Raw genomic sequence first — 21473 nt, forward strand, 5'->3', positions numbered from 1 at the left:
CAGCAGCACGCTTTCCAATGTATTCTGCAAAACTGCTCGTAGTGTCTATCGTGCTTATTTGCACACGTATCAAGGGCACTTTTATGCATACTAATTAGACTAATATGGTTAAGATCGTGGTACAGGAGCGCTTTGTTTTGGTTGGTGTAAAGCCAGCTGGAGATGGTGCCGTTAGCGGGTTAGCTGTTTTTGTGTCTGCCCGAACAGCAGATTTTTTTTTTTGACAAAGGCCGGTGTTTCATCTGACACTCAATTTACACCCCGAGCGTGCGACGCTATTAAACAATCACGCTCCCATTATAATTAAGATATCTGAATTGCATTATTATAAACAAAGCTGTTATACTTTGCGCGCGTGCGATATAGACAGAATCGTTGATTTATAATCGTGTTGCGTTCTGTGTTTATGTCGCGTCCCCAGGTAGCCAAAAAAGGCTCGGCCCAATAATGGCCCAGATCCGGCAGGCCAGAAGAAATAACTCGGCCCACTTGCGGTTGCCGGACTCTTGTGAAACACGGCAATGAATGACGTCCCAGAATCGTCCCAAGTACACTGGACTGAGTCTGGGTGCTAAAACTGAGCCCACACTGCCGGCACAGGGCCACAATCACGCCAACAAAAATGTTACACTTAGCCGGTACTGGCCCGAGTCTGGGTACCGAAGGGAAATGTATATGAAATTCAAAACTACATCTATTTAATAAGAACAACAAAAGACATTTTGCCAAATCAATATTAGCTTGTTTTGCTAAATTAAGTATTTAGTTGCACTTAATCTGAAACAGAATTGAAAACATTTTGTGTTCAGAACTCTTCTTGTAGTGAATTGGTTACCAAATACTACTAAAATGTAAGTTGTTTAATAAAGACTCCTTCCAGTTTTTAATGTAAAAACAGAGCTTTGAATAATTTTTCTGTTTTTCCACAAATGACATTCTTTCAGCTTCTTAAAAAAACTTAGAAAAAAATTAAATGTTATTTTAGTGTTATTTTGTTACATGTATTTACTTTAGTAATAACAGTAAATAATGCATAATTACATGCAACTAACACCAAACCAAACCATATTCCTAACCCTAACCTTATAGTAAGTACATGTTGTTAATTAATATTACTCAATACTTAAATGTATATGTCACACTTGAGGAATGGGAAGACAAGAGGTGCGGATCCAAATGCGGTTTTTATTTAACATATAATAAATAAAAGGGTAAACACAAAGCAAAGTCCACGATGGGAAAAACAGGCAACTGAAAACACAATGAAACTGATCAAACACGAGGGAATAAACACTGGAGCAAATAAGAAGTCCACAAGGGGAAAAGTAAACCAACACAAACTAACACAGAGCGGAACACGAGACGACAGGGCATCCACGACGGACTGGGAAAACCTGGAGAAAGCACGAGAGGTTACACATAGGCATAAACATGAAACGGTAACGATCGACAACGGAGAGAGGAAACGACGGGGTTAAGTAGACAGACACAGTGATAACCAAACAAGCGACAGGTGCGGACAATAACGATGTGACAGCGGTGATGAGGAGTGAGGAAGAAGGGAAGTGTAGTTTTAACAGAGACAGTGAAACACAGGCGGACAACAAGGAAGAAATGACAGGGAGCGTGTTAGGTGAAACAGAAAACACGGGACGGACCACATGGAAACGTGACAAGAGAAACAGAGAACACAGTGAGGACAACGGGGAATCGTGACAGTATAATTGCACTGTAACAATGACACCTTAAAATAAAGTGTAACCAAACTTAATAGGGGACTATAAGCTTCAACAAATTAGTTTATATTGGCCTTAAGAATTTTGAAAATAGGTTCAAGTTTACAAGGATTGAGGGTTTGGCCATTTCACCCTCTTTTTTTCATGGCATCCTCACCTACTACCCTATGTGTTACCCCATGCCCACCCCATAATATCCATATGTGCTCCTTTTCCCCAAGTAAAAATGACACCAATTTATTTGAACCCTAACATTAACATACAGCTTTATATGAACTAGCAAAAAGTGGCATGAACAAATGCAAAACAAAAAAGAAAACATCAGGGCCCTCCTCAAGTGTACCCTAAAAGAGAGCCAGATTGACAGAAAGATATTGTTAGTTAGTCAGACAGATCTCAGAAATCTCAGACTGAAGATATGAATAGTAACTCTGGTAAATGGTGACAACATTTGGAACATACCTTAGAAAGAATTTCCTTGCTTTAGGACCCGCTCTCTTCTTCCCCCTTCTCTGTCAGATGCAAGCTGCATTCATCTTTTTATGATCTTTTCAATGTCTCCATCCGACGCACTGGCAGTACTTGCATTTCTACGCACAGATTCAAAAATAAAGAAAGAAAGAAAAATAATTGATCAATCAGGTGAATATGGCACAAGTTTACCTGTTCAAACATGAAGCTGGTTATCCTAACTTAGCATAAAGAATGGAAAAGATGCAAAACTAGCACTTTACAGGGTTATATAGTCGTTTGAGAAAGTATTCAGACCCCTTCTCTTTTTACAGAATTTATTGTGTTTTAGATTTAATTTTAAATTAATAAAATTTACATATTTTATAGTTTCAAAATGACAAAAAGGAAAAAGTCCCTAACAAAAGTTTGGGCACCCTGCATGGTCAGTACTTTGGCAAGTATCACAGCCTGTAAGTGGGAAACAGCGTACAGCTATTTTAATAATCAAGTATTCGAACGATTATTATATTGATTAACCAAGTAATCTGGTAAGAGCTGTGTATATTGTTAGAATTTAAACTTTATTTTATTGATATGTCTTATACGGTTCTTTATTAATACTCTTATTGGTTATTTTTCATTACTAAATTGTTTTTATTATTACTATTTATAAATCTATTATTATTTTACGCTGCACTAATCATTCCAGCTTCATATCTTGCATATTGATATGACAGTGTTATCAATCTTCTCATCTAACTTTCTGCAAGAAAGTGTAAATGTGTTTATAATGATGAAAATTTATTTACAGTATGATACACAAATAAAACATACTGTGGATGGCAAGTGTTTCAAAGCCATACTTCCCATTCACTGCACGCAAGTTAATTTGCTTCGCCAGTTGGTTCGTCATTAGTTTTGGCATTATTCTCCAGACAGTTTCTTTCAGACCCCCTGCCAGTCCAAAATAGGTGACCTGAAAGACAATATTGTCAGTTACAAATGGTACAGTGCCTATAAAATATAAATTATTCATCTTCCTAAGAAGTCTTTATGTCTTACAGCACAGAATCAAAGTAGATTAAATGTGTTTTTTATGACAATAATAACAGAAAAATCCCTTAATATCAAAGTGAAAACAGATGTCTACAAAGTTATCTAAATTAATTACAAATCACAGGGCTCCAGACTGACTTGGATCTTTGAATCTCGTTAAGAAAATGAAGGAATGTTTATTTAAGTCATTTCATTCATTTGAGCAGAGTTAAATTCGAATGTTATATTTTTAATAGCTGAATTCCCCCGATACCTCTAGATAGGAGAAATCAACCGGCTCTACCTTTGGAGAACGGTCAAGCTGGATGACGTCATGTAAACCATCATATAATGCCACCAATGTCAGTTTAGAGTTTTAATTTGATCAAAAACATCAATTTTTTTTTACATTTTCTTTACACAATATTCAAAATGTATTATTCAATTGTAATCCTACACATTTGTTGATATAGGCTGGTGGTCATTTAAAAAATGAGTCCCACCCACTGATCTATGGATAAGTGGTCCCACCTGTCGCAACATTCTCTACACCGCCTTGTCTTATTAAACAGTCGTATCGTAGCAAACTCCTCATATATCTCACTACTAAAGTATACTGTTTAGTGTAAAAAATCCTAGTCAATCCTAGTCAAACTAGCACCCATTACTGGGCCAGAACTTGCTCACTTTTGGTGAGCCAAAACTCAACCGCAATTGGCCCGATTGCGCTGGCTACCTGGGTAATGACGCGTCCCTCTGTAGTAAAACTACAGATCGTTTTTTCTTTTGTTTTTAGAATATTTTTGTTTTCAGTAGAAATGAAAACGATAATAATAATATATTTGTATAATATAATTAAAATAAGTATACTGATTAATATAACTTATAAGTATCCTATCATTTATATGTTTTTGAGGGCTGGTATAATGGGAAATTGGTTGTCAAATCAACAACATCTCCCCATACATCAACACCATGAATACACTTGTTAAAGTTGTTTGGTTGTTGTTGCATTGGGCATGCACAGAATGTGATTGAGTTAATGACTGAAAATGCATTTTGAGTCATGATGATATTTAAGAGCTCATTGTTATTTAATAAAAGGTGTCTTCCCTGTTTTGGGAAATGGTTTTGACTTTTCCACAGGGACGAATGGAGTACCTGGTGAAATGGAAAGGATGGGCGATAAAGTGAGTGAAATACTAAACATTTGAATTCTGTTAATATTTAATTTCCATATTATAGTGGGCTGTAAAATGTATATTTTGTAGGTATAGCACATGGGAACCTGAGGAGAATATACTTGATGAACGACTCGTTGCAGCGTTTGAACAAAAGTGAGTTTTGTTGCTACTTTGTAATAGTGCACTTAAATAAGATGAATTCATGTGACAATGCTTTTTTAAATTAATGTGTTTTTAAACTTTCATATCTGCTAGTTCTGTAACACTTCACTGGATGGTTTGAACAAATCTCACTTTTTACAGGATGTCTCCTGTTTAAGAGACTAAGGAAGTTGAATATTTCCAAATAAAAACATTGGCTTGATTTAAGTTTTCACATTGTCGGTTAAGAGACCTAATGAACGTTTATTACAGTTGTGACTGTTGATGCATCTGTTTGAAGTGGTATCCCTGAGTCGCAGCACGATTGGCTCTTTCTTACATACCCACAGGAAGCAGTCACACAGACATCTTAAACCACATCACATGAAAATTTGAGGCAGACGTCTTAAGTAAAACTTTTGTAGTCATGGTTTGTGCCCAAAGGATGTTTGTTGTAAAGCTGAAACTGGCACAAGTGCAAACAATGGCATAATCACAAACCCTTTTGATCAACTCCTGTTTTTACTCAGAGAGCGAGAGCAAGAGATGTATGGACCTAAAAAGAGAGGCCCGAAACCTAAAACGCTTCTTCTAAAGGTATGTCATCAATACACTGAGTACTTTATGCCTTATCAACTGCATCAATAAGCAAATTATACAGTGATTTCAGGGAAGTCAATTTGTTTAAAAGGAATTTTTGTACCTAGGTAGATTTCGGGTGCAATCTATTTCCAAGTTTATCTCGGGCAACTCAGACGCTTCTAGCTACGCAAGAAGCTGCGCATAGTTGCGCTCCAAAATGTTTTTAGACCACTATTCATAACACAGTACAGGCATGTATTGCATGTTCAACAGTGCCACAAGGGGTGCTATAGTGAGATTAGTGTGAACTGTCTGCATCTACAGTGAGTTTTTTCTTTGAAGTCAACAAATGTCATGGCGGAGCTTCAGTTTGATGAGAATATTGCTGTGCATGTACGATAAAGTCAACGCAGGGTAAGCATGTTCAACCGGACTGCGCGTTGTGAATGCTTGGTCACCGCATTGCCGTCTGTGTAAGCATATTTGCGTATATTTGCGTTTCAGCCTTAACTGTCTAACATGTATGGTTACGGCAACATTGTTTGAAAGACTGTTGAAACGTAAATTAAGTTTTGGCTTACTTTGGGAACCCTAGCATAATTCGCACCCCTGAATGAAATGCTTTATTTGCTTAATTGAAGTTTTCTTGGAGAGATTGTTTTTTGTTTGCTTTGAATTATGTTTTGAGAAGAGAGAGAAGTGAGTCATATTTCCTCGTATTTCTGTTTAGTCAAGAGCACAGGCTGCAGAATGCTCCCCACGAGTCCCAGAGTTCCACCACAGTCGTCCGCAGCAGCAATACAAACTTCCTCCTCCCTCACCCACACTGTCCTACACCCCCACTGCCCCCTCCAATGCCAAGTTGCAGTCCGGGGCTGCTCAGCCCAAACTGAAGAAAGACATTCACCGATGCCATCGTATGGCACGTCGCCCCTTGCCCCGTCTTGACTCCTCTGCACAAACATTTGGTTCCTCCAGTCCTTTCTCTTCCCGGCCGACAGTCAGTCCATTCTCTGAAACTGTCCGTATTCTGAACCGCAAAGTGAAACCCAGAGAGGTGAAGAAGGGTCGGGTCATACTGAACTTAAAAGTGGTCGAAAAGGCTGGAAACAGTGGAGCCGCCAATAGTAAAAGGACACACATGCAAAGCTCTGCACAGCAATCCCACTTTGGGCGCCAGAAAATTCCATCTCGTAATAGGGTGATTGGAAAGAACAGGCGGTTTGGAGAAGTTTCTTACAGAGGAATCCAGCCCCCCATTAGTGGTTCTGGGTTCCCTCCTTTCGGAAAACTGTTTGACTCTTCAAGCAATTCTGAGAGCCAGACTCAAGGTGTAGAGAGTTGTGGTAACACAACCAAAAATAGTTTGTCTTTGTCATCATCTTCTTCCCAAAGTAAGGTCCTGTCCTCAGACCTGCTCAAATGTCAGGCTCTAAATTATGAGATGCCCCCCTCTGTCTCAAGCTCGGAGGTTTCGGATGGTGAGCCACCTTTTCCACCACAAATTCAACCCAAGAATTCCTCGTTGGCATCCCATGCCTCTGCGAAATGTGACCAAGATCAGGTCATCCACAAACTCAGCCCCCATCCTGTGGCCTCAAAAAATAGCTTGGCTCCATCCATCCTTCCATCATCTCCCATGTTTTCCTCTTCATCCTCTGCATCATCATCATCAGAGGAGGACAATGAGCACATCCTGGACCTTTCCGTACCTCATGAAATGGACCGGCGATCGCGACGACACCATCCCTTCTCTGGTCGTCGGCCACTCAAAGTCCCTGAGGTGCCAGTATCGGAAGAGCCATCAGAGGAAGAGAAGGATTTGGATTGGCATCCTGACATGACACCCCGATGTGCCAACGTGGTCGTCACAGACATTACATCTAACCTCCTCACCGTAACTATTAAAGAATTCTGTCATCCACCTTCCGCTACCTCTCCACCCTGCAACCCCAAAAGTATACTATCTGAAAACAGCACACAACAGCCAAATCCCCACCCAAACAAAACATGAACACAAGCACCACAGATATGACCGTCTCCAACCTTCAAAAGGGATATTAGGAGAATTGTTTACTGTTCCAGCAGTCTGAAGCTTATGCCACACTTTAAGATATGTGGCCAAGCTGTACTCCCAACAACACTGTGCCATGACATTTATTACCATGAAAGAATGTCTCTTCATAAAGTCTTTCTGCTCTAAACACATGGTCTTTTTTTCTAAGCATGGATTTTCTCACCAGTGGCTTCTATTCAAATGTGCCAAACAACCTCCTGTATGGTATATATATTCCATTTATCAAAGTGTTCATTGAATCTACACACTAACTTCCCACTTCGCACATCACATTGCATTGCAACACACCACACCATTATTTCAGACATCACAATGGACCATGATATTATGTCATGTGCGAGGGCTTCTGGTTTTAATAAATAATTAATCACAAATATTATGATATTCCAAATGTTAGAATATACAGTCTACTCACTTTCCAGCAACAATAAAAATACACAGCTTAGAAATATGTATTCTTTGAATTGAGCCGAGAGGTCAGTGTGTGACATTTCGGTCTTCTTGTCACCCGGATTTGCAGTTCAGATTTCACCAAACTTGAACTTTCGTCTGCAGCATAGTGTGAAATGTGTCTGCATAAGCTTGCGTTTTATGTCCCCTGCATTTGGAATCGTCTGAATGGGAGTGATTTGGGTGCGAATTGTACAGCAGCAGCCAGGATCTCAATTTGGAGAACTTTTTAATTATATGGATGCTATGTTTATGTTCTATGTTTAATTTCAGGGTCCAAAATGAACTGTCGATAAGCTCTAAATGCAAGTAAAAGTTGTTTTTGGCCAGTAAATAAGTACATGCCATTTTGCGGTAATTTGTTTGCAAGTGTAACAAAATACATTGTTAATATTTCAATGTAAGGTTGAGCGTGTTTATACGTACAGTACTATCTTAAACTTATAATGCTTAATGGGCAAAAACGTGTATGGTTATGTGATTAAATGGCTTTCTTTTATTGGGGTAAGGTCGTAAATAGTTTAAGCATAAACTATCGGCAGTGGTGGCACAGCGGTTTAGGCTCTGACCAGAAAGGTCTGGGGTTCAAGCCCCAGGACCGCCAAAATACCACTGTTGGGCCCTTGAGTAAGGCCCTTGACCCTATCTGCTCCAGGGGCGCTGTTTCATGGCTGACCCCAGCTCAGACCCCAGCTTAGTTGGGATATGCGAAAACAACTGCATTTCATTGGCTCTGTACCTGTACTCTGCACAATGACAATAAAGTTGAATCTTATCTTATTTTCGCCCATTAGCCCGATTTCGCGTGCATGTGAACAGCTTCACTGGCGTCTCACGTGAATGCAGTTTTCTTGCATTGTCATTTGAATAAGCTGATTTTTGATAGTTATCAGAATAGCATGTAAACGCACTTAATGGCAATTTAATTTCTTAAAGGAATAGTCTGGGTTCATTACAAATTAAGCTCAATTGACAGTATTTGTTGCATAATGTGTATTGCCACAAAAAATAATTTTGAATGGTCCCTCCTTTAAAAAAAGATAAAAAATTGTATTGTAAATTGTGTTTTGGCATGTCAGTCGTTTCCTGACACAAGCACCTCTGTCCCTTTATAATGAAGCAGTATAACAACCTTCTTTCTGAGAGTGCAAAACCTGTCTGTTTTATCTCAGTCATAACTACCTGCCATGTGTTTATAGAACTGTCCTTATTGTCACCAAGGTCCTTGGTTAATACAGTAATAATAGCTCTGTTGCTCAGGTGAGAGGGAACAATGTACAGTGAAATGAATGCTGGCTGAGGCTAACGTTCTGCCTAACATTCCCTTTTGTGTCCCTTGAAGAAAGAAAGTCATATATGTTTTGAAACAACATGAGCATAAGTAAATAAGGAAAGAATTTTCCTTTTTTGTGAACTATCCCATTAAGGTCTTTTAGTTGTACTTTTCTGTCCTTGAGTTCAGTCTTTTTTGTAAAAAACACATTTGTTGAGTTAAACTCAGTTTTGTCTGTGACTGCTCTCCTCAATAGTGACCTAACGTTCTTCTATATGCAAAGCTTTGAGATCAAACCAAGTCAGTGAGTTTGAACGAGAGTGTCACTTAGCCGTCCCAGAAATCTCTCATATCTTCCTGTCTTTCTTTATCAGCAGGGACACATAAAAGGGAGTTAAAAGTCTGTAACTTTCAATCCAGAGAAAGAGTATTTGCTCAAAGTTTGTTGAAGAGTCTTCTGGGAAAAACAAGCTTTTGATCTCATTGTTATGTGGTTGGAATGGTCACTACTCTTCGGTTAGGCTTTAATGAAAACTGAAGTTTAAACCCTGTCTGTGTTTTAATAAAAAGAGAGGCGATGATGTCATTGATATGGAAACCTTTACTTTGGCCTAACACAATGTTGGGAGCTTTAGTTAGGGTCATAAAATGAGCTCATGCTTTCGATCATAGTGCAGTTTCTCTAACATGCTTGGAGTGCCTTTGTGTTTTTGGCCCAACTAGCCTTTTTAAACCTTATTTTATTGTTGCGATTTGAGTGAGAAAGCACATCTCCAGACCTTAAATGTATTATTAAGGTGTTGCGATTTCAACATGCAGTTCTTCAACGTGAATTGTCATTATTGTCGATTGTCAAGTTGGATTTTGAAGTACTTGAACCTGTTATGAGATTCTCTCTGAGCACAGGGCATAATTCTGTTTATTACGCTGAATCCTGACTCTCAATTTTCCACATCTGCTGAGGATTTATTTCAAACTTACATGATTAGAACATTTTAAGGACACATTTTCTCATTTGCCTGTAAAGAAATTGATTTGTATTGCAATGGAGTTTCATTAAGTCAATAAGTTGCGGCCATATTTAATGTGTTTTTGTTTGTTTTTTCCTCCTTTCAATTACAAATGTAAGGAATTGTAAATTCCTCAGCACTTAGAATGCATGTTTTCCCTCATGTTTGTCTTATTTAAAAAGGTGAAATATTAATGCACTCGTGCCTTTCTGCAAAGAGGTTTTAAATATGTAAATATTTTCAGAAGGACCATGCACAGCTCTTGTTATTCATTGGAGTGAAGTTTGAAAATATGAAATGGTCTGGAGTTATGGTCTCATGCACTACTTTTCAATAAAAAACATTCTGTTTAGCTGTTATTACTCTTATTTATTTTGGCCTCTTTTGCAGCCAGATCTGTAAACATGCGCAGACCATTAATGCCCTGACTGTTTTGAGAAAGAACCATGGATGTGTCTACACTGTGTTCATGTCTGAAGTGTGTCTTCTGTACTCTCAGCTCAGACTGAACCATTCTGCAGTAGTTTTGACATTGATCTGGCTTCAGAAGTTATCCACCTCACATTACCTTGTTTGGAATTGAAATGTAAATAATAGGAAATCCTTTTAAATCATAAGTGAAAGTTGTTCTTGTTTTCTCCCTTTCTGTTCTTTTGAAGTGCCCTGTTTAAACCCATTAAATATGCATTCAATTTCTTCCATTTGAATTCTTCATTTGTATATATATTATACATTTTTATATTGTAACTGAATGCTTGATTTTTTTTTTAAGTGGCAATGTACTGGCCATTGCAGAATTATTATTATTTTTCATTGCTTTATGTATTGTGTACAGATTTAATTGACAGTGTTGAAAATCATGGTAAATTTTGTAATGTCTTGAAGTAGAGTGTACTGGGCCCACTTCAATCAAATAAATTTGTGTTTTTGCAAATATGATTGAAGTTTATTTCTTTTTATTTTTTTATTTTTTATAGTCATAAACTATATGTATGAGTGTACTAGTGTGTACATTGATTTATTATTGATTTATAGAATCATTTATAGTAAAAAGTAATGGTACACAGTCATGTCCTTTTCAGTTACTTCCTGATATATTTGTCACATTTGGCATGTTGAAGTTCACACATTTTTAGTTTTTTTATGAAACAAATCACATAAACCGAAAATGCCCATTTTTATTAATTATGATTTATTGGAAACACGTCGTTATTGTAGGTCTTTGTTAATCTAAAATTCTTAATTAATAATATGAACAATATATAAGGATTACTAAATTTGATGGAATTTTTTTTTTAGCTAAAAAACTATTTATTGTAAATTTTAGTTTTTATTAAAAGAGCATACAGTGGCACAAAAAAAATGCTTGCATTAGCCAAAAAAAAAAAAAAAAGAAATGCATGAATTTTTTTGCATTACATAGCAAAATAAATAAAACCAAGAGCCTTTTTTTGTTTGTTTTTTTTTTTAAACAATAGCAAACATTTTTCATAGGCTTATGTTGTCCAAAGTTACAGAGACTGTCTGGTAGTCAAAGTTAATGTGTTGAACTACACCTGTGTGAATTTGAAGGGAAACTACTTAATATATTGATTAAAAATGACCTTATGAAAAATGTAATTGCCAAAATGTCTCAGAAAGGTGAAGTTAGTTCTGTGAAAAGTCTGGCATCATTTGTTTGCATATGCGATGTTGCAGGTAGTTTAATATTTTGTATCTATTTCTGTGTCGAAATACTCTTGGGGCCAATGATGCTTTATTTTTTAGATTCATAGTTCTAAAACGGCAGACAGATTTACATTTGTATTGTAGTTTTTGGGGGTGTAAATTAATTCATTGAAATTGAGAGGTGACATCACAAAGAAAGAAAAATCCTTCTTTGAAAAACTGGACATTTCTCATATACACTGTCTGGCCAACAACAAAAAATAGTTGTATACTCTAATATTTCATTGGACGGACTTCAGCACTGATTATGGGTCGCATTTGTCGTAGCATTGTTTCTACAACCTTATGCAACATAACGACCTTTATTTCTGTCCAGAGTATTTCTGTGCATCACTTCATGCACTTCCCTTTTTACACTGACGTGCCCATCGCTTTGGAATAGGGTAAATCTGGACTCATAAAACCACATGACCAGGTCAGGACAACCTCAGCTTGTTCCCTCTTTGTTTAGGCATGAGCATATGGATTAGATTATGGATAGAGAATCTCAGTGAAAGACTGACCAGTCTAAGAGTAGACATGAGACTTTGACTCCACATCGTAGAAGGAGACCAGACCGCCCCCCCTTCAGCCACACAGTCCTTTTTCGTCACCTGCACCTCAAAATAAAATCTCCCTCCTATCCATTCTTTTCCAGTACAAAGACACAATGATTAAATCTCTCTGGGCTGTCTGGCAGGTTGTGCTTAGTGTGTCCATCTCTCACTTGTTTCCATCATCAGACAGGAGTTCAGGATGAGAAGTATCTGGATCCAGAGTCACATCAACTGATAGAGAGATTAGAGAATATGAATCTTCAAAAAGCAAAGAATATGATGCATTTAAAGTGTTTATTGGACAATGTAGAGCAAAGTTTAAACACTTATACTAGATTAGGGTTGCCGATTGAACGTGTTAATTTAGTGCAGTTAAAAATAACGTGTTAAAAACCTTACACGATTAATCATCCCCTATGAATTCTGTAATGAATATACATATTTTTCTAACATTGGAGCAATTCAAGCTAGAAGAACATGTAACTTTGTTTCTTATCCCTTATGATTTTATGAGCCGTGTCAGCATGGGAATTAATTGCTATAAATTACTTCAATTGAATGTCATGTTCATTTGATTAAAAATATGAATCAATGCAAATCAACTGTTCACACTAGCTATAGATATGGTGTTCTGTGATGTAAGCAGGGAGAGGGACACGGACCTTTAGGAGATGGAGGTGATCCTCAATGTGTGAGAGATGCTTCAACTCAGTTTCTCTTCTCTGTAGCTCAGTGATTTCCTGTTCCAGCTCTTTGATTCTGTTTGTCTGCTGCTTTCTGCTTCTCCTCCATCATCTCCAGTATTTCAGCCGGACATCTCTCAATGGAGCACGCCAGAGCTGCTAAGAACTCTTCGCTCTCTGCTTTCTCTTTCTCTGTGTTTTTCTGATAAATATCAATGGACAAATTACATTTATTATTTTTATTATATTGACAATCGACTTATCTAACAGTTACTCCATATATTAGGTAATATTATTAACAATGAAGAAATGAGGATGAAAGTATCTTTTAATAAAATACCTTTAAATTAGCTTCACTGAATTAGAGGTTAAACAATTTTTTACAAATGCATTTTCAGGAAAAGTAACTCTGTATTTGATATTTAGACTTTTTTTCTTGATGTGTATTTTGTCTTGTAGCACAATTTTTCACTTTTTTACACTTGTGTTCAAGATACTTTTAACATGTAGCTCAATTTAAGTAAATGTAACTTGATTTAAATTAGTTTTTTTAGATATTTTCATTGGAAAACAAAAACTTATTAAAATGAACTTTAGCAATATCACAAAAAACAATGGGTATCCCGCCCATGGGCAGTGCTAGGGGTGGGCTTTACAGCTTGCTTAGTTAGTTAGTTATCTTGAGTTGGTCTATCCATATGCAGTAAACACAAAATATTTTATTCATAACCTTGCAAACAAAGAGTAATTTGCAAACTTTAAAAGAAATCAAAATTAATGTTTTGTTACTTTTAGCCCTGGACCATTAGCTTAAAGGTCATCCACATGATTGTGTACTTCTTAAGATTGACAAAATTCCCTTTCAGCAGATGCGCGTCTCTCTCTCCTGGCTAAAAAGACCCAGGAAAATGCATGCAGTCGTAACGAGGCTGAGAAAACATTGTCCAAACGAAGGTGCGCCTCCATGACAGAACAAATGCTCACTAAAAACTGGTTCAGTCACACACCATTTCATGTGTCATTTTTGGCCCTGCCCACTGGCTGCTCAGTTGGTAAACAGAGCGCAGGACAGATAGGCCTACTTTTCTTGAACACTAAAGGGAACTTACACAGGACAACTTCCCCCATTTGGACTATTTTGAATAATTTTTGTTAATAAACACATGCTTTTAAAAGATGCTTTGTTAAGTTATAACTTTTAAATGGAGACCCCATTCTGATAAAACACTATTGGACCCAAGTGCAAAACCATAAGTAACCAGTTTCATTTATGACTGATTGATATTTATAGTTTATGGTGCAGCTGTGCTTAATGTGAACAGTTTTATAAATTCAAATGCAATGTGTTTAATTTACTTTGTTTCTATTGTTATATTGTGTTGAATGTGCGTTATGTATAAACCCTGAAATGCAGTTTGTATTGTTGTGGAGCTTGCTCATTCTACTATAATTGGTTTTCAAATATATATGGCTGTATTCGAGGGGCTGCACGATTTAGCCAATCATAACAGTGGCCGTTAACATTGCAGTTTGAAGGAGGTGTTGAGGCCAAAACTAAGCGTTTCAGACAGTGGGCCAGATACAAGTTAAAAAATTATCATATACTTTATTACTAAATTACAACTATTTTGATGCAAAAAAAAAAAAAAACTTTACTAACATTATAAGTGGACCTCGGGGAAAGTAACCCCTTCAAGTTCATTTTGATTTTAGACATGTTCGAAATGGTGATTGGGTGGTGAAAGGGGGAGGCCACCGGTCCACGGTATCCAATGGCGTCGCTGAAGGTCTCCCTCCCATTGGTAGAGTTAGAGCACCTTTTTGGCGTAGACATTCTGGTGCCAGTCTTACAGTGGTGAAATGGTGGTCTGAGTTGGTTAGTTATTTACTCTGTAATTAGTCAGACCTCTTCCATCAGTTTGTCCACTTCATAGCATCTGCGGAGCCGGACACCCGCTGCAAGAGCATGAGAGACGGGCATTATCACAACGACTGATTGACTGTGTAAGGAGCAAAACAGTGTGCAATGGAGGCTTTGCCACCTCTCACAGGACTTTTCAGCTGTATTTCATTGATACCCTTTATTGCCACACTTTAGGAGCTCAATGAGATCGCAGTGAGCTAAAGAGATATAAGAGACATGATGCCTCCCTCTGGAACTTCTCCCTCCCTTGCCTCCTTAGGGAAAACTGCTAAGCTATGATTGGTCAATAACTCACTTTTCTGAGTTTTTGAGTGTGTTTGATGTCTTGAATCTTCTTGATTCTTTCCTGGATCATCTGATGCACATTGGTCTGTTTATCCATCAGCTGAGACTAAAGACAGAGAACAACACATTGATATTTGAACACTAAACATACTTTTTTCTCTGTCTTGTGGTCTCCTTCAGTGCACGACAGGCAAACGCATGATTGATAATCTCTGCATAACAGCTCCAGAGATCTCTTGTGTTTCTGGCATATATAGTCTTCCAGATTTCCATATAATCATTTACATTTATGCATTTGGCAGATGCTTTTTTCCAAAGCAACTTACAGAGCCCTTATTACAGGGACTTATTACAGGGACAATCCCCCTGGAGCAACCTGGAGTTAAGTGCCTTGCTCAAGGACACAATGGTGGTGGCTGTGGGGCTTGAACCAGCGTCCTTCTGATTACCAGATTACCAGTTATGTGCTTAGACCACTACCACCACCACCAATCAACACTTTTTAGGCCTGTGACTCTCTGATGAGGCTCCAGGTGAGTTGCACAGTAAGAACTCTGACACATCAGGCAGGACCTTGGGGCTTTAGCTTTCTCTCATCACAGATGTCCCAGAGAATTTCAAATTTTGTCAGTCAGGACTTTTCCTTAAGGAGCTGCACAACCTTGTGCTGTGTAGATCTTGAGCTTGAGTCTCTTACTGAATGTTTCTTTACAGAATGTACAGTTGCAGTCCTGACTGTTGTTCCAGCACTATTTCAGGCAACTCTTAGAGAAGTTGTGTCCACTTGGAGAGGTGACTGGATAAGTGAACACATCAAGACACAGAACACTGAAGTTACTCAGTCAGAGGACCACTGGAGGATGTCAGGTCTGAAAAGAAAAGAAGTCTTGAAAATATATTACATTTCTGGGCACTCTAAACATTTCAGTACTTAACAAATGAATAAATGACTTAACTTTTCATAATTATCAAATTATCGACATGAAGGTAGTTCAATACGTTGTCTTCAGTCCTTGTAAAAAAGGCTACTGTCTGCTGCCACACTAACCTGCTCTTTCAAATGAGTAGTGGTGGCGTAGTGGCTAAAGCACATAACTGTTAATCAGTAGGTCGCTGGTTCAACCCCCACAGCCACCACCATTGTGTCCTTGAGCAAGACACTTAATCCAGGTTGCTCTGGGGGGATTGTCCCTGTAATAAGGGCTCTGTAAGTCGCTTTGGATAAAAGCGTCTGCCAAATGCATAATTGTAAAATGTAAAATGTAAAAATCTCTCCCTCTCTATGATGAGACACACACACCTCCTTGAACCAATCAGCGCCTGGACTGACAAGCAAGTGATGTCCCCCGCCCTCACAGAGACAAGAGTTGAGTTGATTGGGCATAATAATTATTTATTTTCTGAATAATTTGTGAGGTGTTTTGCGTGAATGCATAAAGTACGTGTGCAATCCTTTGTTATTGCGATAAGCTATACATGATAAGCACACTATTTGCACCTGTTTATATTATGACTGCAATGTAAATAAGTTTATATGTGTGTGTGCCTGTTTTCAGTATTTTGTATATTTATACTTAGATTTAGATTATTGTAATATGTTAAAGTTTTCATTTATATGTTATTTGACTGTCAAGAAGTATTTCTTAGTATGTTTTCTATATTGTCTATGGGCTCAAAGTTGTAACAACTTACTATGTGTTACACTCCTGTTCTACCCACTCAGTACAGAACTCGAACCAGCATCTCCAGCATGGGAGGCGGGTGCGCTAACAAGGAGGCTAAAGGCTACAGCCTCTAGAGTCAGTCGCTAGTGCTACTCTTGAGGTCGGGTGAGTGAGGTTTATACACATTTTACAGCTATCTATCAGCTGGCCACCGTTACACTCACCCCCCTAAACCTCACTCCCATATGGGTCACGGCACCATTGTGACACTCCTGTTCTTCCCGCTCCGTACGGGACTCAAACCGACATCTCCGGCATGGGAGGTGGCTACGCTAACAAGGAGGCTAAAGGCTACAGCCTCTAGCGTCAGTCGCTATTGCACCTCTTGAGGTCAAGAGAGTGAGGTTTATACACATCGCATAGCTATCCATCAGCTGGCCACCATTACATGTACGTATGCACACTCATAGCCTAGACTGCATGGTGCTGTTAACTTAAGTTCTGGGACACATGGCGCTATCAAGGTGTCAAGTTTCAGATGAGTTGGTAAATGCACTGAGTTTAATCTGGAGTCTAAACTTTGCAATGCCCATTCTGGTTCTCTTTATTCACTGATAGTGTTATTTATTGTATTAGGATACCAATAGCCAGCCATTTCTTCAGTCCTCTATGTTTGGATGATGTTGGTAAAGATTCTGCCATTGCTCTTCACTTTTTTTCAGGAGAAAAGTCATATTACAAATCTCAATTCACATCATGAACCATGTCCAATATATAGATTATTCAAAACAAATTAACTGAATCTGTCTGCTCCTTTTAATGATTAATGATCGTGTTGGTAGGCAAACGTTAATACTTTTGTTTTATACCAATAGTTCATATTAGCTGATGCATAAGTGAGCAAATCATACACATTACTAAAGTGTAGACATCTGGATAAATGTTTGGGTTTCTAAATGTATAATTGTCATTTTTTTTTATGAGAAGAGGATTTTATTATTTGTATTTGTGTCTGAAAAGACACACACATATGCAATCAAAGTGTTGATGGACTTTGTTTTTTTTTCATGTTCATATATGAGACATGTTTATAAAAAAGGTTTTTTTCAAACGTGTGTGTAAGGGAAAACAAATCATACAATGTCTGTATTTTTTATTGTGTTTTCTGTGAGCATCAGTCTGATGATGAGAACTGGGTACTTTGACCTCGGAAGTTGAAGGTGCAAGAATTCATTCATTCATTCATCACGGATTCATTTTTTTTTAGCTGCAGCTCGGTGACGAAAGTTTTGCGCGAAAGTATGGTGTGAACTGGAAATGTTCACGCATAAGTTTGTAGTGTGCAGCACGGGAAAAAAAAAAGTATTATTGCGAGAGACTTTGGTGAGAGACGGGGCACTTCAGTTTCGCGTCAATCAGATAGATGGAGGAGATCTAGCACGGAGATTTCATGTGAGAGAATCTTTGTTTTTTTTCCCCCTCACATCGATTTGTTTTATTAGTTTTAAATTGTGAAATCCGGAAGAATATTCCCGTGTTTATTTCTTAAAGTTCAGTGTTGCAGTTTAAGCTGTAATAATTTGTGTAATTCGTTTGAAATCCGGAAGAATATACCCGTGTTTTGTTTTTGGTTATTCATTTTGGGTAAAAGTATCAAAGTGGTGTATGTAGCTGGGAGTTCATGTCAAATGCATATTTATTGTCTTCAACACTGAGACATCATCGAGATCAGGAGATCTGTGTGGATTTTCGTGGATGCATTTACTCAGTTCGATGAGGGAGGAGTTCATCAAGATCTACTCAATGTCGTTTGTGGGTTGAGTCACTGATGCTGTTTATCATCTTGTTCCGCAATTAGAATTCTTATTTTTCCTGATTCGTGAGTACACTGGTTTTGCCTCAAAGAGCTCCAACTAGCGCGCCATCTGTGTACTGAAAATCCCAGCTGGGTAAAATTTGAGTGATTTTTAAGTTTCATTGCTGTGACTTTGTGAATTTAATTATTTGGTTATTCCAAAAACCAAAGAGTAATGAGAATAATAAATACATGTTTATTAATCTGTCATAATGTTGTGTGATTTCCTGTGGAAAGAACTGTTTTGTTAATTAGTTTTTTTCTTTGAGGGATTTGTATTTTCAAATTTAAAGGTAAACACAGAAGTGTATTTCTTATAAATAAATCGAAACACAAATCTGACACTATCAGGTGAAGATCTGAGATCTGGGTTATGTGTTGATACTGTAACTGAAGAGAAATGTGCCTTTACCGGGGTAGTGGGTAAATTTAAGATCCCCTAGACAGACTCATACTTTGTGAGCCACAACACTCTACCCGGCGGGAGGGCTACATAAGGAATGGTTAAAAGAACATGGACCAGTCAATCTTGCATAAAGCTCTTAACCTTTTTTGTTGACATTAATTTTTACTGTGTCCTAAAACTTCAAAAATCGAAATACATGGCCATACCATTAATATTTGTATTCAATTGTATCATCTCATATAAGCACTGGAGTAAAAGAAATAATGCAATAATATTATTTTGGGAAATATTGCTGATGAAACTCATGCATCATAGCCAAAAATTTGGTCTAAAATAGCGCCTGGCATTAACTAACTTTAATTAACTTCAACGCACTCAGACAATGGGCCCAAAGGGGGTGGAGGAACCCCTTTAAAATAGATATATCCAACAGGGACTTAAAATGTAAAAATAACTGTAAAAAAAAAAAAATATATATATATTTTTTTTTTTTTTTTTTTTTCAATAGCCAGTCCACTATCCACTGATTCAGTCGGGTAGCAGCTTAGTCAAAGTTTGAATACATAGTACATAGTCACTTCAGGTGTCATTTTTTATCTTTTCCTTTATGTAGCCCTAATGTCACTTGCAGTTGTTTAGGTGTGTTTTCAGTCTGTCTGTATGTCTCCAGTTCACAGGCCTTCCTGATCTGAAACCGTATATGACAACACACACCAAACTTTGTTTTAAATGTTTTACTAAGCATCATTTTAAAAACATTCTCAAAATATTTCGGTGTAGTTGGCCTAAATAACCTGTATATCACTTCATAACAATTTGATACTATATATAGTAACCAATATGTGCAACCTGGTTTTGCACATCTCAGGTATATTGAACAAGTCCTCTGAAAAGAAACCTTCAGGAAATATCTATCTTTCATACCTGCAAGTGAATACCTTTGAACATGTTCTGTCTTAGAATGTCTAGATTAGAATAATCAGTTGAGAAACAATCAAATGGCTTTGAGATTGTTACTCATCAGGTTAGCTTCACTTTCACTGAACTGACTCGCCAACAGTTGTTTTTTAACTCCTCCCATATTTTGCCATGAATATGGAACAGACAGAAACGTGTCCCTATTTCCAGAAGCCTCTATTCAATGTCCATTAGAGGGCGCCACTAAAGCACTCGAAAAGAACTCTTTTTATTTTCCCGCCATTTTAATCTGCCCTGCATTTATTTAAAAAACTGAATGAAACTGAACAGAACTGTTATATAAATGATGAATGATGATAATTTCTGTGAATTTAGGGTACAATGAACTTGAAGTCAATCTATGTTTAGGAAGCATAGCTCAAATTATTTAGTTGGGACAATATGAAAAATGCTAATCAAAACAAAATTATTTTTAAATTGTATTCACCCTTTGCTATATTGGAAGCACTACAACTACACATTATATGATGTTTTACCTTGTGAATTTAAGGGGCAATTTAAGACGAATAACTATTTGGCGAGTTAAAATAACGAGGCAGTGTGAAAGAGGGATGTTAAACAGGTGAGTCAATCATGTCATAGTATATAAGGAGCATCCAAAAACAGCCAAGCCCTTCAAGAACAAGGATCGTTCAAGACATGTCAAAATACCAACAGATGCTTCAACAAATAATCCAGTACTTTGAGAACAATGTTCCCCAAAGACAAATTGGAATGATTTTGTGCATTTCACCCTCTACAGTGAACAATATATTTAAAAGATTCAAGGAATCTGGTCAAATCTCTGTGCGTAATGGGCAAGACATAAACCACTTCTGAATGTGTGTGATCTCTGATCCCTCAAACATCACTGTCTTAAAAACATAATTCATCTATAATGGATATCATGAACATGGATTTGGGATAACTTTAGTAAACCTTTGTTAGTCAACACCATTCGCCGCTGCATACACAAATACAAGTTAAGACTTTACTATGCAAAGCAGAAGCCCTACATCAACACTGTCCAGAAGTGCTGCCATTTCTCTGGGCTCGGTCTCATCTTAGATGGAAAGTAGAACAGTGGAATTGTGTTTTTTTGGTTTGAAGAGTCCACATTTCAAATCGTTTTTGAAAAACACTGCCATCGTGTTCTCCAGGCCAAAGAGGAAAAGGACCATCCAAGCTGTTATCAGCCTCAGGTCCAAAAGTTAGTGTCTGTATGGTCAAGGGGCATGTCAGTGCCCATGGCATGGGTAACTTGCACGGTGAGGGCACCATTAATGCAGATAGATGTGTACAAATTTTAGAGCAGCAGGAACGGCTTTTTCAGGGACATCATGGAATGTTCAGCAGGACAAATTCAAACCCTATGTACTAGACTGGCCTGCCTGGAGTCCTGATTAGAGGTCGACCAATATATCGGGTTTGCCGAAAAATCCCCACCGATAGTTTTCTCCATTGTGTCCGGTGCTGGAGTGGCTGGATCTGGAA

The 21473-nt window shown here is 37.7% G+C and overlaps 1 protein-coding gene across 1 annotated transcript in view; it reads left to right on the forward strand.

Annotated features, from left to right (window-relative positions):
* The window catches only part of LOC127652361 (uncharacterized), a 35450-nt gene that overhangs the window by 236 nt on the left and 13741 nt on the right, over window positions 1-21473 (forward strand). Inside the window, exons 2-5 of the mRNA XM_052138471.1 lie at window positions 4371-4414; window positions 4496-4561; window positions 5080-5146; window positions 5862-7122. Of these exons, the coding sequence (XP_051994431.1) occupies window positions 4371-4414; window positions 4496-4561; window positions 5080-5146; window positions 5862-7122 (1438 nt within the window). The remainder of the gene's footprint in view (window positions 1-4370; window positions 4415-4495; window positions 4562-5079; window positions 5147-5861; window positions 7123-21473) is intronic.

The sequence above is a fragment of the Xyrauchen texanus genome, chromosome 12, assembly GCF_025860055.1.
Source record: "Xyrauchen texanus isolate HMW12.3.18 chromosome 12, RBS_HiC_50CHRs, whole genome shotgun sequence".
Taxonomy (NCBI): Eukaryota; Metazoa; Chordata; class Actinopteri; order Cypriniformes; family Catostomidae; genus Xyrauchen; species Xyrauchen texanus.